Source organism: Harpegnathos saltator, unplaced genomic scaffold (assembly GCF_003227715.2).
Source record: "Harpegnathos saltator strain DR-91 unplaced genomic scaffold, Hsal_v8.6 scaffold202, whole genome shotgun sequence".
Lineage (NCBI taxonomy): Eukaryota > Metazoa > Arthropoda > Insecta > Hymenoptera > Formicidae > Harpegnathos > Harpegnathos saltator.
This window is the reverse complement of record NW_020229987.1, coordinates 1,708,124-1,721,624: the sequence shown is the minus strand read 5'-3', so window position 1 is coordinate 1,721,624 and position 13,501 is coordinate 1,708,124. Positions and strand designations below refer to the sequence as shown.

The 13,501-nt window shown below is 34.6% G+C and overlaps 3 protein-coding genes across 3 annotated transcripts; 2 read left to right on the top strand and 1 right to left on the bottom strand.

Annotated features, from left to right (window-relative positions):
* The first annotated feature begins 565 nt into the window (after nucleotides 1–565).
* fws (Conserved oligomeric Golgi complex subunit 5 four way stop) lies at nucleotides 566–4,194 on the top strand. Its single transcript, XM_011146644.1, has 14 exons — nucleotides 566–758; nucleotides 833–925; nucleotides 1,026–1,150; nucleotides 1,233–1,452; nucleotides 1,531–1,673; nucleotides 1,752–2,018; nucleotides 2,095–2,215; nucleotides 2,296–2,413; nucleotides 2,486–2,626; nucleotides 2,706–3,089; nucleotides 3,200–3,325; nucleotides 3,395–3,503; nucleotides 3,565–3,786; nucleotides 3,933–4,194. Exons 1-14 carry the CDS (start codon nucleotides 719–721, stop codon nucleotides 4,122–4,124), a joined length of 2,301 nt encoding a protein of 766 aa, XP_011144946.1. The 5' UTR covers nucleotides 566–718; the 3' UTR covers nucleotides 4,125–4,194.
* On the bottom strand, nucleotides 4,175–6,657 carry LOC105186446 (uncharacterized). Its single transcript, XM_025298063.1, has 9 exons — nucleotides 6,367–6,657; nucleotides 6,123–6,291; nucleotides 5,842–5,964; nucleotides 5,644–5,764; nucleotides 5,439–5,544; nucleotides 5,242–5,376; nucleotides 4,834–5,183; nucleotides 4,536–4,758; nucleotides 4,175–4,459 (listed from the first exon to the last, which is right to left on the bottom strand). The coding sequence occupies exons 1-9, from the start codon at nucleotides 6,430–6,432 to the stop codon at nucleotides 4,316–4,318; spliced, it is 1,437 nt and encodes a 478-aa protein (XP_025153848.1). The 5' UTR covers nucleotides 6,433–6,657; the 3' UTR covers nucleotides 4,175–4,315.
* A 4,187-nt stretch (nucleotides 6,658–10,844) lies between these two features.
* Nucleotides 10,845–13,270, top strand: Dpck (Dephospho-CoA kinase). The gene is made up of 3 exons (XM_011146646.3): nucleotides 10,845–11,133; nucleotides 11,553–11,844; nucleotides 11,981–13,270. The coding sequence occupies exons 1-3, from the start codon at nucleotides 11,022–11,024 to the stop codon at nucleotides 12,270–12,272; spliced, it is 696 nt and encodes a 231-aa protein (XP_011144948.1). The 5' UTR covers nucleotides 10,845–11,021; the 3' UTR covers nucleotides 12,273–13,270.
* The last annotated feature ends 231 nt before the right edge of the window (nucleotides 13,271–13,501 follow it).

Genomic DNA, 13,501 nt, shown 5'->3' with positions numbered 1-13,501 from the left:
GCGCATGCCTGAAGTGACGTAGAGCTACATATAGGCCTGTTCGTTTTGTCTGCACTGTTGAACTGGTGCAACAAGTTAAAGTGAGAAAACCTACGTTTGTCTCACTTTAACTGAATGCACCAGTTCAGCAGTGCAGACAAAACGAACAGGCCTTATGTCAAAACCCACTGATGGTTTAAAACGCATGACAGAGGATCCACGGAGGATACTTTTTCTTCTTCCTAGAATTCCTTCATATGTTCTTTCAGACGAAGGATCTTACGCCCGTATTAGACTATAGATTGAAAATTACAAGTGGACCAACTTAAATTACCAAAATTTAGATTACCTGATTTATCCGATTGCAATTTTCAATCCATAGTATCATCACCATATCGTTAATATACCTTTAAATTAATACGGTACTGAGACTCCCACAGCGTTTGCTCAATGCGCATGCCCGGAAATTCTCTGAATCTCGCAGCACTGCCCGCCGGGTCGAATTATTGCAGCGGATACAAACTCCCCCTTGGGAAAAGAGGGGACAATTTTCAGCGCCACCTGAGTCACTGAGTTGACACTTGTCAAAACTCATTCGATAAGCGTGATCATTTAGCGAAGAGTTGCGAAACTTTCAACAATTAATGGTATTTGATGGTTCTACTCAATCAAGAGACCGATATAATTTATATATACATATATTTTCTATCACCAATTTTGTGTAAAAAGCTAAGGTAAAATGGGCGAGATATCAAGCTGGGAAGACATAGAAAATGATCGTAAGTAGAAAAAATATTTGTTTATCAAATAAAAATCTGTTGGAGATAACCATTGAAAATCACATTAATTTCAGAATTTTTTAAACAACTATTGAATGCCGATTCCAAAAAGACTGATATTAGTTCACTACTGTCAGTGGCTCAACAATTAAACAAATTAGGACAAGGTAATGGTTTTATATCATTAAAATAGTATATTGTCTTAAATTTGACAAGTGTTTTATGCATGCTATAGTTAACATGAAAAATAATAAATATTACTTTCAGCTATTGAGGTGTTAAATGCTGAGTTGCAGAGACAAGTACTTGCCAATCACAAAGATTTACTATCTCAGGCAACATGGGTTGAAAAATTGGAAGGAGTACTTTTTATAATGCAGTCTCACATACAGGTAATTATTGTAGGATATTATTAATATTGATGTGGATGTAAATTAAAAGAGTGATATAGAAAATATAGTAAACCTTGCTTAGAGTCTTCTATCAGCAGTTGAGCGACTACGTGGGAAAATTATTGATCCATTTAATAGAATCGAGATGCAGACAATTGTATTGGCACGGCTTCATGAAACTTCTGACCTCTTGAGAAGAGTTGCTAGAATGCAACACTTATCCAAACGTTTAAATTCTCAAATGAGCAGTGTCACTCAAGGACCAGATATTGTTAAAGCTGCCAATAGTCTACATGAACTTGGTATTACTTTTATATTACTTTTTGTTTGCCATAATATTACATGTTCACATGTGTTACATGTAAAATTTATACATACAGAGCAGTTGATGGCAGATACAGACCTCAATGGTCTAGATGTAGTAGCGGATGATCAACAAGCTGTAAAAGCTCAAAGAGCTACGGTGCAAAGAATAGCCACTCATACATTAACTCAAGGTTTACAAGCAATGGATAGAACAAAGGTGTGCTTTCTATGAATATTTTCTACTGTATTAATCACACATATTCTAAAATATCCCATCATTATTGATTCAATGCAGGTAAGCACAGCTGTGCAGGTATTTCAAAATTTGGGAATACTAAACGGAGCTGTGGATACAACTATAGAATCCACCCTGGCTGAAATAGAGAAAATCTCTACAGAGTCATTAGACGTATCTTTGCTAGCAAATCAAGATTTTGGGAAACGAGGAGCACCGGGTAGAGCTATGATTCCATCTCCTGGATCGTCTGGAAATTTACGTACGAGAATCTGGGAAAATCTGGAACGTCTTTTCCAAGATACTTTATATACTCAATGTTTGCAAGTGAATAGACAAAATTGTGCAATGTTGCGTGTACATTTTCTTAATTCGCGAAAATTCTCAAAGAACATTATTTCAGATTGAATTGTTGCAAAGGATATTGTTAGAACACCACACGAAAGGTTTTAACAACTTGTCCGAGAAATTTTGGGATAAGGTGAATGCACTCCTTGCAAAAGTTTTGAATGAACGTGCTCAGGGTAAATTATAATATACGTATTCACATATACACATGCACATAAATTCCCCACTTTAGTAAAGTCTAAAACTTGTCTTGCAGGATCATCATTTGTGAAGCAAGCTTTAGAAGGAGAATATCCGAAATTTTTAAGAATATTTTTAGACTTGAGTAAACGCTTAAAAGAAAGGTCGCACAGTATTGGGATTTACGGTATCGAGTGAGTGCCAAATTTCTCACGTAAATTGACGCAATTACGTACGAAACATTAATCCACGCATTTTTAACACAGCCGCAATGTTCTACAACCATTTGAAAATGCATATTTATCGCGTTCGGTGTCACGACTTTTGGATCCAGTGCACAATATGTTTTCCGGAGAAGGATTGCCGACACACGATGAAATCGACAGTCTTATACGTATGATTACAAAGTGAGTTTAGCATATTTTCTACACATACATCTCGTGTCTGTTGAAGAAAATTCAGCAAGGATATACATTCTGTATTTAGCGAGCTGAGTGTATCGCTGGTGGATGACGGGCTCTCAACTGTTGTGGCGCGTAACGTAGGAAAAGCAATAAGATTATTCTGCTTGAAATGCGAACAGAGTATGGTGACTGGCGGCGAAGCTAGTCAAGTGATCGACTCTCCTACTACCGGCCAGCAAACAAATGTCACGCTCGCAAATCTTCTGCATTATCTTTCTAGCCAGACAAATCGCGTGATAGTGAATTTGGCGGCCGGTTTAATCTCCGAAGGGAGCGTCGTCATCACAACGGCGCTCAAAGAAACGGATGCGTTAACGAAGAGTCTGCTCGCGCCACTGTTAACTTCTATTAGTGATGCGATCGAAAGCATCATTTTGACGATGCACGACGACTCCGAATTTAGAGAGTAAGCGATCTTTGCCTCTTTTTCTATTTAATAAGATATATTTCCAAAATATGCTCTGGAATGATCAAACGTTCCAATATTGCATATTAACACGATCTTGGTTACAATAGTACGAGTAGTCCTCTGGGAAAAGAAATTGGCTGTTCTCTTTATATGCGTGAGTTGCAAGGATTCATTTTGCGATCCGTGAATACATTTTTGCTACCGTACAAGAATCAAATAGTCGTAGCTGAAAGGTAAGTTACTCTTACATTTAACCGACATATATCGCAATGACGAGTTATTAAACGTCAATATCGTTAAAGTTGCAAAGCTGTTGCATCGAGATGCATAGAATTATTTGTACGCCATGCTTGCCTGTTGAGACCTCTAACTGATTTTGGGAGAGCAAAACTTCTAGTAGACTTTAGTCAGGTACGTAATTAACGCATTGGATGAGCGTAAACGGGTAAATTTAACAGCTAGATGGTTTTAGATGGAAGTTGCTGTAGCACCATTGTGTCGCGGTGGTCAAATGGGTCTGCTCGAACAACAGCAATATAGAACTTTGCGAGCGCTAAAAGCCTTGCTTCCTCTTAGCCCCGAGAAGATGGTTGAGAAGATTTTAGAAGGTCAAGGAGAAAGCAGCGTGCCACCATCTCTCATTCTCTTGCACTTGTTTTCTGGCGCGCCACCCGAAATAACGTCACCACACCAGGTATGAACATATTGTTTTACAGTAAAACAAATAACTCCGTAAAGACGTTCCCAACATTATATCTGTGAAAATGCTCAAAATATTTAGCAAAGTAATGCTCGATTAGTGTTACATTTAAGCAACTCCATATTTCATGTTTATCGTAGAGCGCCGGATGGTCTATAAGCAGATTGTCTCAGTGGATGGACAGTCATCCAAACGAGAGAGACAGATTGGCGCTGTGCAGTGGCCCGTTAGAACGTTATCAATTGACGGTTCGACAACAAAATCTTCCATCGTTCCACCCTCTGTTTCCACAGATGATGAAATTAGTGAATTTGAGAGAACATCAAAATTAATCAGAAATACGCTATTGTATAATCATGTATATTTTTTTCCGTTGTATAAAAATAAATTCTCTTGTGTGTATTCTTGTGTGTATAAGTGTGAGTTCATGTATTATGAAAAAGAAAATTAATGACGTTTGCAAGAACATATTAAATGTACTAAAAAAAAAAATGTCAAATTACATTATCGTGTTTACGTTCTATCATTTGTGAATACATGTTTTACATATGTATAGTCCTATAATTAATGTAACACTTAACGATATAACCCATTTGGTTCTGTTTTTACGTTTTTTGGGGCTGGACAAAAAACATGCTGGAATACCAATATCATTTTCCTTGTGGAGCTAAGATGTAGTAATAAAATGATTATTGAATGTATGCAATATTGTATATAAAATTTATATTATAAAAATGTTTTACCTTTTGCGCTAATTTTTTAAAATGCTTCATATCAGTTTTTAATATTTCTAGAGCTTTTCGTATTTTTATTAGTTCTTCTTCGTACTTGACTCTTTCCATAGAATTGAGGTAGATATCTTTGGTTGCACATTCCATAAAACTATTTTTAACAAATGTAAAACTAGAAGCTATAATACCAATCTGAGTTTTTATAATTCCCAACGATCCCACACTAATAAAAATTCTAAAACCATATTTATATGTAATTATGTTCCACATATATTACTGAAATGTTGTGACAAAACATATTAACACATACGAGTATGTAGTAGATTTTCTACCCGCTTCGAGCGTTTTCACTTTCCACATTTGACAATGAAAATAATGAAGATATTCTAAAAACCGTTCTCTGTGAACAGTAATATTTACTCCTAAATGGCAGAGATCATCTTCTGTCAATTGTACGAAAGTTTTCAATTCCATTCTTGCGAACAATATTTTATATCTTTCCATGTTACAGGGACCCATGTTAAATAACAAATTCAATATTTCTTCATGCACACTTTTCTCCTTTCTAGGATATAATTCTGGAAATAAATCTCCCCAATATTCTATTTGGAATATTTCATAGTCTTCTTTTTCGCACTCGACATCTAACAGTTCACATATCTGAAAAATAAAGAACATTTAGTATCATTATAGAAGTGGAGCTGAGAATTTTAATTACCTCTTTGAAACCTTCTCTGACGGCAATCATCTCAGGAGTGTAGCCATCTTTGTCTGGCATATCTGGATCTGCATCATGCATCAAAAGAACTGATACAATATCTGGTCTATTGCTTGTAACAGCATGGTTTAAAGCCTAGAATCGCATCAACAAGTTACTAGAAAAATATTTTAATATTTAATGATATTAAGACTTACAGTTTGCCTATAATTATCACAAAAATTGATATCATCTATATGTTTTAGAAGCTCCATGACAAATTCTGTATTTTTTGTCTTACAAGCATGCATTAGAGCTGTTTCTCTGCAAAATTATGATTACCAATGGTTATCAAAATTATCTCCTTAAAAGTTGACAATAAGTATGAGTTGACATAAAATATTGATATAATCTTAATTTTACCTATGTTTACCTACAGCATTTACATCAGCTTTTGCTTCTATTAAAAGCACAAGACATTTCAAACATGTTTCAGGCAGACCACATCTAGAAGCACATAGTGCTAGAAGAGGTGTAAATTCTCCTGTACAGTACCATATAAAATAATTATAAATTCATACAAAACTTGCAATAATGGATGAAAAAAGAATTGATATATACCACCATATATATTAGGATTTGCACCATGTGACAACAGATATACCATTATATCAAATTGTACATACGAAGCTGAATGTAATAATAAAGACCATCCAGTACGTAACAATTTATCAACATCATTCTCTGTAAAAATATTTTATACTTTTCTTCTAATTTAAGATGATTTTAGTTTACTGTTTGATTTGTAAATTTAAACAATTTAAATAACATCTTAATACAATTTTGTAGAAAAAGGAAGAAAATATACTTTAGAAACTAAATGGTATGACAATGATCTTTACTTTTAAGATATTCGTATATCGTATCCATTTGCCCGTGTATACACGCGTTTATGACTTGAGACTCGAGGGCTTGCTCTTCATTGTGATAATTATGGTAATTAATGATCTTCTTCGGCAAGCTGGCTTCGTCCGTATGATCTTTATTGGTATCATCATGCGTTTTAGGATCCTAAAAAAACAATAAGTAATTTATATTTCTCCCCATTGTTAAAATTTAATAGAAATTACGTATGATTGATCATACATTGACTCCAAAATATATTTCTTCTTCTTCTTCATCATCAGACATACCGGCAGGTCTCAGATTCATTATGATAATCAAAAGATTATTTCAAGCTTAAAATAAATGCGTCACCGCTAGCTTGACTGAGAAGAAATTCAATGAAACAAATAACCATATATCGTTTTCAATGCGTCGTGATCAATCAACGAATACGCATTTTTGGACCAGGGGGTACAAACTCTCCTCTTAGAAACTGTTTTGGACAAAGAATTCATATATTTCTACCGCCGACAAGATAATATTGAAGACTGTCAAACCTAGGTAAATTTTCGTACTGGCAGAGGAGTCCCGAGTGACGGTAATTCAAGAACAATGACAATACCGACTATTTTAGCTACATTGAAGATAACACGAACATTTGTATTATACTATATTTCCATTTTACCATGACGATATAAAATACCGACGATACAAAAGTATCATGCAAAGTAAGTAATATCATGTAAGTCTGTCGCGTTATGCTTGAACTTTTCGCACTTGACTCCTTCGTTTTTACTTCCTCCAGTGTTCGAATATGCGTTTTAAGTATAAAAAGCTCAGCTGCAAGGCTCGCGCTATCGACGGCCGTAGGCTCATTTATTTCGTAACGTTTACGTTTATGTTTTCCAAAAAAATAATATAATTAAAAAATAAGACATCTAGTGTCTATTGTTTCTACTAAATTTATCTTAATATCTGTTATTCGATTCTTTTTACCTTGGTTCTATGCCTTTTAGAATTTATTTTTCAACTGTTAGATAGAGAGAGAGAGAGAGGGAGAGAGAGAGAGAGAGAGAGAGAGAGAGAGAGAGAGAGAGAGAGAATGAGGAAATGAGGGAGAGGGGGAGGGCGGGAAAGAAAAGAGATAACTCCTTGAGATTTGTAATTATTAGGTAGTAAACTTAATTCCTGCCGCTTGCTGCTAGAGGGTGTCGGCTCCAACACTGGCGAGTTTCGACGGTGAAATCACATGTTATGTAGTTTAGACATTGCTGAAAGTGATTCAGTCCTCACAGGTTAAATTTTTCAACGCCGAAGAGATTTTCCAATCGATTGAAAATGAACCGCGATAAGTTGCTTTTCCGACATGTACTTCTTCACTGCTTCGATTTTAAGAAAACCGCAGCTGAAACTCATCGCTTATTATCCGAAGTGTATAGTGATAAAACCCCATCGGTAAGAACATGTAGAGCTCGGCTTGAACGCTTTCGAAACGGTAATTTTGACGTGGAGATAAAGAACGTCCCGGATAGCCGAAAAAATTGGAAGATGTTGGACTACAAGAATTGCTCGATGAGAATCCAGCTCAAACGCTTTTAGAGTTTCGAAAGCGTTAAATGTTACTTCAATGGCCGTCTCAAAACGCTTGCATGGGAAAATTCATAAGGAAGGGGATATGGCTACATGAGTTGTCAGAAAATGCCATTTTGAATGCGTTTGTCTATCGCTTGTTCTTTGCTTGCCAGGCAAAAGCAAAGAACTTCTTGTGGCGTATCGTGACTGGTGATGAAAAATGGATTTATTTTGATAATCCCAAGCGAAGGAAATCATGGGTGGACCCCGGTCAACCATCCACTTCAATGCCGAAGAGGAATATTCACGGGCATAAGACCTTGCTCTGCATTTGATGGGACCTGGAGAGTGTGCTGTATTACGAGCTCTTGCGTCCAAATGAAACCATTACAATTGGTCGCTACCAACAGCAATTATGCCGATTGAGTGACGAATTGATGCAAAAAAGGCCATCCACCCAGACAGCACAATGTCCAAAACTGGGACATAAGACGTCTTTAAGACGACTTAAAGATGTCTTATTTTCAGACATCTTAAAGACGACTTAAAGATGCCTTAAAGACGTCTTACGTCCCAGTTTTGAACATATATGCTGTCTGGGCATAGCCAATCGACACAAAGTCATTCTTTTGCATGCGATAACGTTCGATCGCATATTGCGGAAAGCGTGAAGCAGACATTAAAGCTTGGAGGGGAAGTCCTCCAGCGCATCCAGCGTACTCTCCAGACTTGGCACCGTCGGATTACTATCTCTTTCGGTCGATGCAACACGCACTTATGGACACATACTTCTCCAGTTACGAAGAAGTCCAAAAATGGGTGGATGAATGGATCACCCCGAAAGTGGGATCGCCTTGTTGCCGGGGAGATGGGAAAAAGTAGTAGAAAATGGAGGAAATTACTTTGATTAAGGTTTAATTCATCTTCCCTTCGAAACAAATCAATTCTAGAGACGAAAAATGGCAGGAATTAAGTTTACCACTTAATAATATACATATAAACTTGGATTGTCTATATTTATTAACTTCGGTTATATTGGCAAACTATTCTCGCACCGTACCTGGAGCAACGCCGGGTAAATATGCAGTATAACGCCCTCACCTTAGATTTTTTTGAAATTTTGAAAATTTGTGTATTTTAATGCGTAGAATTGATTTTTGAAAACGAAAATTGTCGCTCATGTACCGTTTTCCTTTTTTTTAATTAAATTTTATGATGTCGGTAAGTAAAAAAGTGATAAAATTGGTAAACTTTATTGATAAAGCTAGCTTGAATACGTCTAACTTCAGTTATATTCCTAAAGAAGTTTACTTTCATCTGTAATCGTAACCTCAAAACCTAAAAATGGGATATTCAGTAGAACAAATTAATAATAATCCTTGGTTTGGAGTTCAAGATGAGTCAGTGATGCAAAATCATGGCCTATTTTTTTAAATTTATATAGGAACTTGGACGTGAGAGACGTAGCCGCGTATATAGTTATAGCGTGTATTTTAAAGAAATGTTAAATCTAAATTTTAATCCGTAACCACCGAAAATCCATCTTCCATCGATGAGCCTTCCTCTGTTATATTTTCTTTTACCAATTTTTACTTCGTCAATTTACTTCTACAATTTTTCCTTCACCTCCAATTTTTTCTGAATGTCTTTCTATCCAATAAATGCATACCTAATGATACATTGTGTTTAGTATAATTACATATGCGAAAACATTGAACTAGGATAATTTTTATATTGTTACCTCACGGCAAAAGCTATGCCAATCAACGATGGTATGATCAGATATTTCCAACTCATTTTTTATAAAATCTTGACGCGGCGGTCTCAACATTATGAAATAGGCCACAAATATACAAATTTTTTCAACAGATAAGTTGCTTTTGTCAAACCATGTATTTTTTTTTGCGCTTTGTCGAAAAGTACACCGAGTTCTTCTTCTTTTTTATGGTTATCGGTTACATAATATGATTTGGTACACTTAAATTCTAAATTTTCAATATCCAATTGTACAATATTATCACACATTTTATATTATCACATATAACGTCAAGTTCAACTAAAAATTTTATTAAATTTGGTTTATCGTTTATTTTTGCTAAAAATTCGTGTAATTTCATTTTTCGTCAGATTATTTAGATTATAACATACAACTGTGTTAACAACTCAATATAATTGAAGCTTGACAATATAATATAATCGAAGTTAAACGCGTTCACGCTAATTTCATCAATAAAGTTTACCAATTTTATTATTTTCTTACTTACCGACATCATAAAACTTTTAATTAAAAAAAGAAAAACGGTACATGAGCGACAATTTTCGTTTTCAGAAATCAATTCTACGCATTAAAATACACAAATTTTCATAATTTCAAAAAAATCTAAGGTGAGGGCGTTATACTGCATATTTGTCCTCGCGATACGCTTCGTCGATTGTTCTTTTGGCTTCTATAGCAGAAGATCGAGAAAGAAGAGCTTTTCAAGATTGAAAAGCAATGTCGAACGTGTATCTTGTCAGCAGCCATGACTGGAATGAATTATGAACTTGTTTTATCGAGAAACGAGATGTCAAACTATGCAACTCCACCTAATTTTCTTACTCTCTCTTCCCAGATAACTTTATCCAGATGTTCAAAGATACGATTTATACACATCTTAATTTGTACATATAATTATAATTTATACTGCTTTCTAGCTGAGACTCGAACCTTATTTTACCGACTCTCATAATATATTTTATCTGTGACTCGAATCATCTTAAAAACGAATCAATTGGTCTATACTTTTCAGCTGCACTGCGGAATTAGTGCAATAAGTTAATTAGAATGAGACATCTATATTTTTTCTCTTTAACTTTAACTTATTGCACCAGTTCAGTAGTGCAGCTAAAAAGAACAGACCATATTACTTTTTTCTTGTTTCACTCAAGACAAGACAAGATAAAAACCATTTTTTACCAAGTTTTATAACTAAACGGCGTATTATGTGCTTTTTTCTCTGCACATAAAAATAAAATGATTATCCTTCTCGATTATAAAAAAAATGTACACAGTTTAAAAGGCTGTTTCTTTGACCAAAATTTAATGATGAAGTGCTTCGAGAAGCATTTTATAAATTTTATAAACATTTTTCAGCATGCAACAGCTAATCCCTAATGCTCCTGTTGGGAGAAACACTTAAGTGTGTGTTACTTGCACCAGTGCAGGAAGTTCCGTTAAAAAAATTTTATAACCTCTTCTCTCTGGGCACAAAGTTTATTATCATTCAGTTCAGTTGTCTGCATCTGATTATCGTCTGCTTTGTTTTGCTGTGTATATTTATGGAAAAAAACGTACATTTTATAAAATGTATCTAGTTGGTTTGACAGGCGGCATAGCCACTGGAAAAAGCACAGTCGCCGCTGTTTTTCGGGAGCATGGTATTCCTGTTATAGACGCTGATTTAATTGCCCGAGAAGGTTAGACAAATTGAAATTTATCGTATCATCGTATCGATTACATGAATATATATCGTGCTTCAAATTTTCAATAAAATTTGTCGCCAAATTTTAGTTCAATTGTAGTATCCACAGATAGATTCAAAAGATTGCGTATTTTATGATAGAAAAAGAATTATATATTTATTTTTAGCAACGTACAACTAAAATGTAGCGCTGACAAAACAAATTTGATAAATTTTATATTCAATAACTTTTTCTGAGGAAGAATTCATAGATTGTATCAGATTGTCATAAAGAAAAAAAATGTGAAAAGAAAATAAGAATGAGAAAATATTTAATTTATTATAAATATGAACTGAATCATGTATATACATATATGTTACACACACACACACACACACACACACACACACACACATATATATATATATTTACAGTTGTTGAACCAGGACAGCCAGCATGGTATAAAATAAGAAATGAGTTTGGCCCAGAAGTGTTCCTGGAGACCAAATATTTGGACAGAGCAAAACTTGGCGAGTTGATATTCAATGATGTTGAGAAGAGAAGAAAACTCAATGTCATTACACATCCTGATATATATAAAAAAATTTACTGGCAAGTCTTTCGATACTTTATACAAGGCCACCCATTCATAGTCTTGGATCTGCCTTTGCTCTTTGAAACAGGACACATGTTAGATTTCTTACACAAAATTATTGTTGTAACGTGGTAAGTATGAATTTCTCTGTCATAGTCTGATACTTTGGCTACAATGATTTTAAATGATCCTTTAAATCAGATAAATATATAGGTTTATCTTTAAATTTTGTACAATTTCCCAAGTCTTTTTTTTTATTACTTCTAGTGAGGAAGACTTACAGTTACAACGTTTAATGGAACGTAGTGGATTTACCGAAGCTAAAGCAAAGGTAAGAGTAGCTGCACAGATGTCTTTAGAGAAGAAAGCAGAAATGGCAAATTTTGTAATTGAGAATTCCAGCAGTGAGAGCGATACCAGGGAACAGACCATAAAAGTAATTAATGTGTTACGATGCTCTAAGCAGCATTGGAAATTGCGTTGTTTAGTTGGATTTTGCTGTACCATACTGTTAGCTGGTGCTTATTGGTTAAAGAACAGAAATTCTAATAAAAAATAAAATTATTTCTTACCACAATTGATTCACTGGTGGTAGGATTGTTTCATTTTACTTATTAATTCAATTTAAGTCGTGGAGTAATGTATTTACAAAAGCAAAATATCATACGAAACGGATAAAGATTAATTAAATTGCTTGTTTCTTGTTTATGTACAATTTTACCGATTGTAAATTCCGATTGTAAGTCCCTGCCTTACTGAGCGAATTACTGCAATAAAATTCATTTGTTTCTGTTCGTGAGTGAAGAAATGTCCATACGAGTGCATTATAAGCTGTACAATTTGTAATTACATTCCATTGGCATATAACTATTCATGTTCTTTTATAAAACACCTTCAATTACAATATATCATAAGCTAGAGACCGCGGACAAACGATATGTGCAGCGATTTTATCTATATACATACATGTATACGTTGTTATGTACAATAGAAAAAATTAATATTTCGATGCTTCGTGCAACGAAAACAGCATAAAACGTACGAATCTTATACTGTGTTAGAAGGATGGTGTTGCATGATATATTTCTTCTTTCGACAACTGAAGATGCGTCCTTGCGTACGTATGTATGCGTGTGTGCGCGTATGACGTGACAATTTTTGACTAGCTGCATTTATTACGTATACTGGATATAAAAATAAAAATGGTTAATTACTGGCTTTCATTGGACTGCCTCGTATTGACATTTCCTTCTCGCGTACCCTTTTATTATTAATTGTCAAAAAAGAAATCTCAATGCACATAACCTCGTTATCCGTAACCTCGTAGCACACACGCTTACATCTCCGCTCGTAAGAATTCGAGAGTAAAAACCACATTCGTCTTTCCTTGTTTTTTAATAAAGTGCTCTTTAACGTAAAGTTCTACGTAAAAGATTATACATTTGTATGCATAATATATAAAATACACGAGTACATAGTGCTCAATTTCTTACGCTTAATTTTAGCAAAATATATACAGGTGTGTCGAACTGTGACTAATAATACGACTTAAAATCAGATGTACCCTTCCTTGATTTATATATTCTCCATAGATATGCATACCGTGTATGTGTGTGTATGCATGCGCTTACATACTAGGTTAAGCCTAACTTTGTAATTATTTTTATTCTATAATCTTTAGAAAAGAAATGAGAGATAAGACCGCCAGCTTAAGTAAATTATGAAAGAAATCAGCGAAGAACCGTAATATAAGTACTTAATTGACCGAAATATCATTATCGCATAAGT

Excerpts from the sequence above, each read along its gene's own strand:
- fws (XM_011146644.1), top strand. The coding sequence starts at position 719 with ATGGGCGAGATATCAAGCTGGGAAGACATAGAAAATGATC. Across the intron at positions 759-832 it reads GGAAGACATAGAAAATGATC|AATTTTTTAAACAACTATTG; the intron begins GTAAGTAGAAAA and ends CATTAATTTCAG. Across the intron at positions 3,787-3,932 it reads AAATAACGTCACCACACCAG|AGCGCCGGATGGTCTATAAG; the intron begins GTATGAACATAT and ends TGTTTATCGTAG.
- LOC105186446 (XM_025298063.1), bottom strand. The coding sequence starts at position 6,432 with ATGAATCTGAGACCTGCCGGTATGTCTGATGATGAAGAAGAAGAAGAA. Across the intron at positions 5,545-5,643 it reads AATGCTGTAGGTAAACATAG|AGAAACAGCTCTAATGCATG; the intron begins GTAAAATTAAGA and ends ATAATTTTGCAG. Across the intron at positions 4,759-4,833 it reads AGAAAATCTACTACATACTC|AATTTTTATTAGTGTGGGAT; the intron begins GTATGTGTTAAT and ends ATATGGTTTTAG.
- Dpck (XM_011146646.3), top strand. The coding sequence starts at position 11,022 with ATGTATCTAGTTGGTTTGACAGGCGGCATAGCCACTGGAAAAAGCACA. Across the intron at positions 11,134-11,552 it reads TGATTTAATTGCCCGAGAAG|TTGTTGAACCAGGACAGCCA; the intron begins GTTAGACAAATT and ends ATATATTTACAG. Across the intron at positions 11,845-11,980 it reads AAAATTATTGTTGTAACGTG|TGAGGAAGACTTACAGTTAC; the intron begins GTAAGTATGAAT and ends TATTACTTCTAG.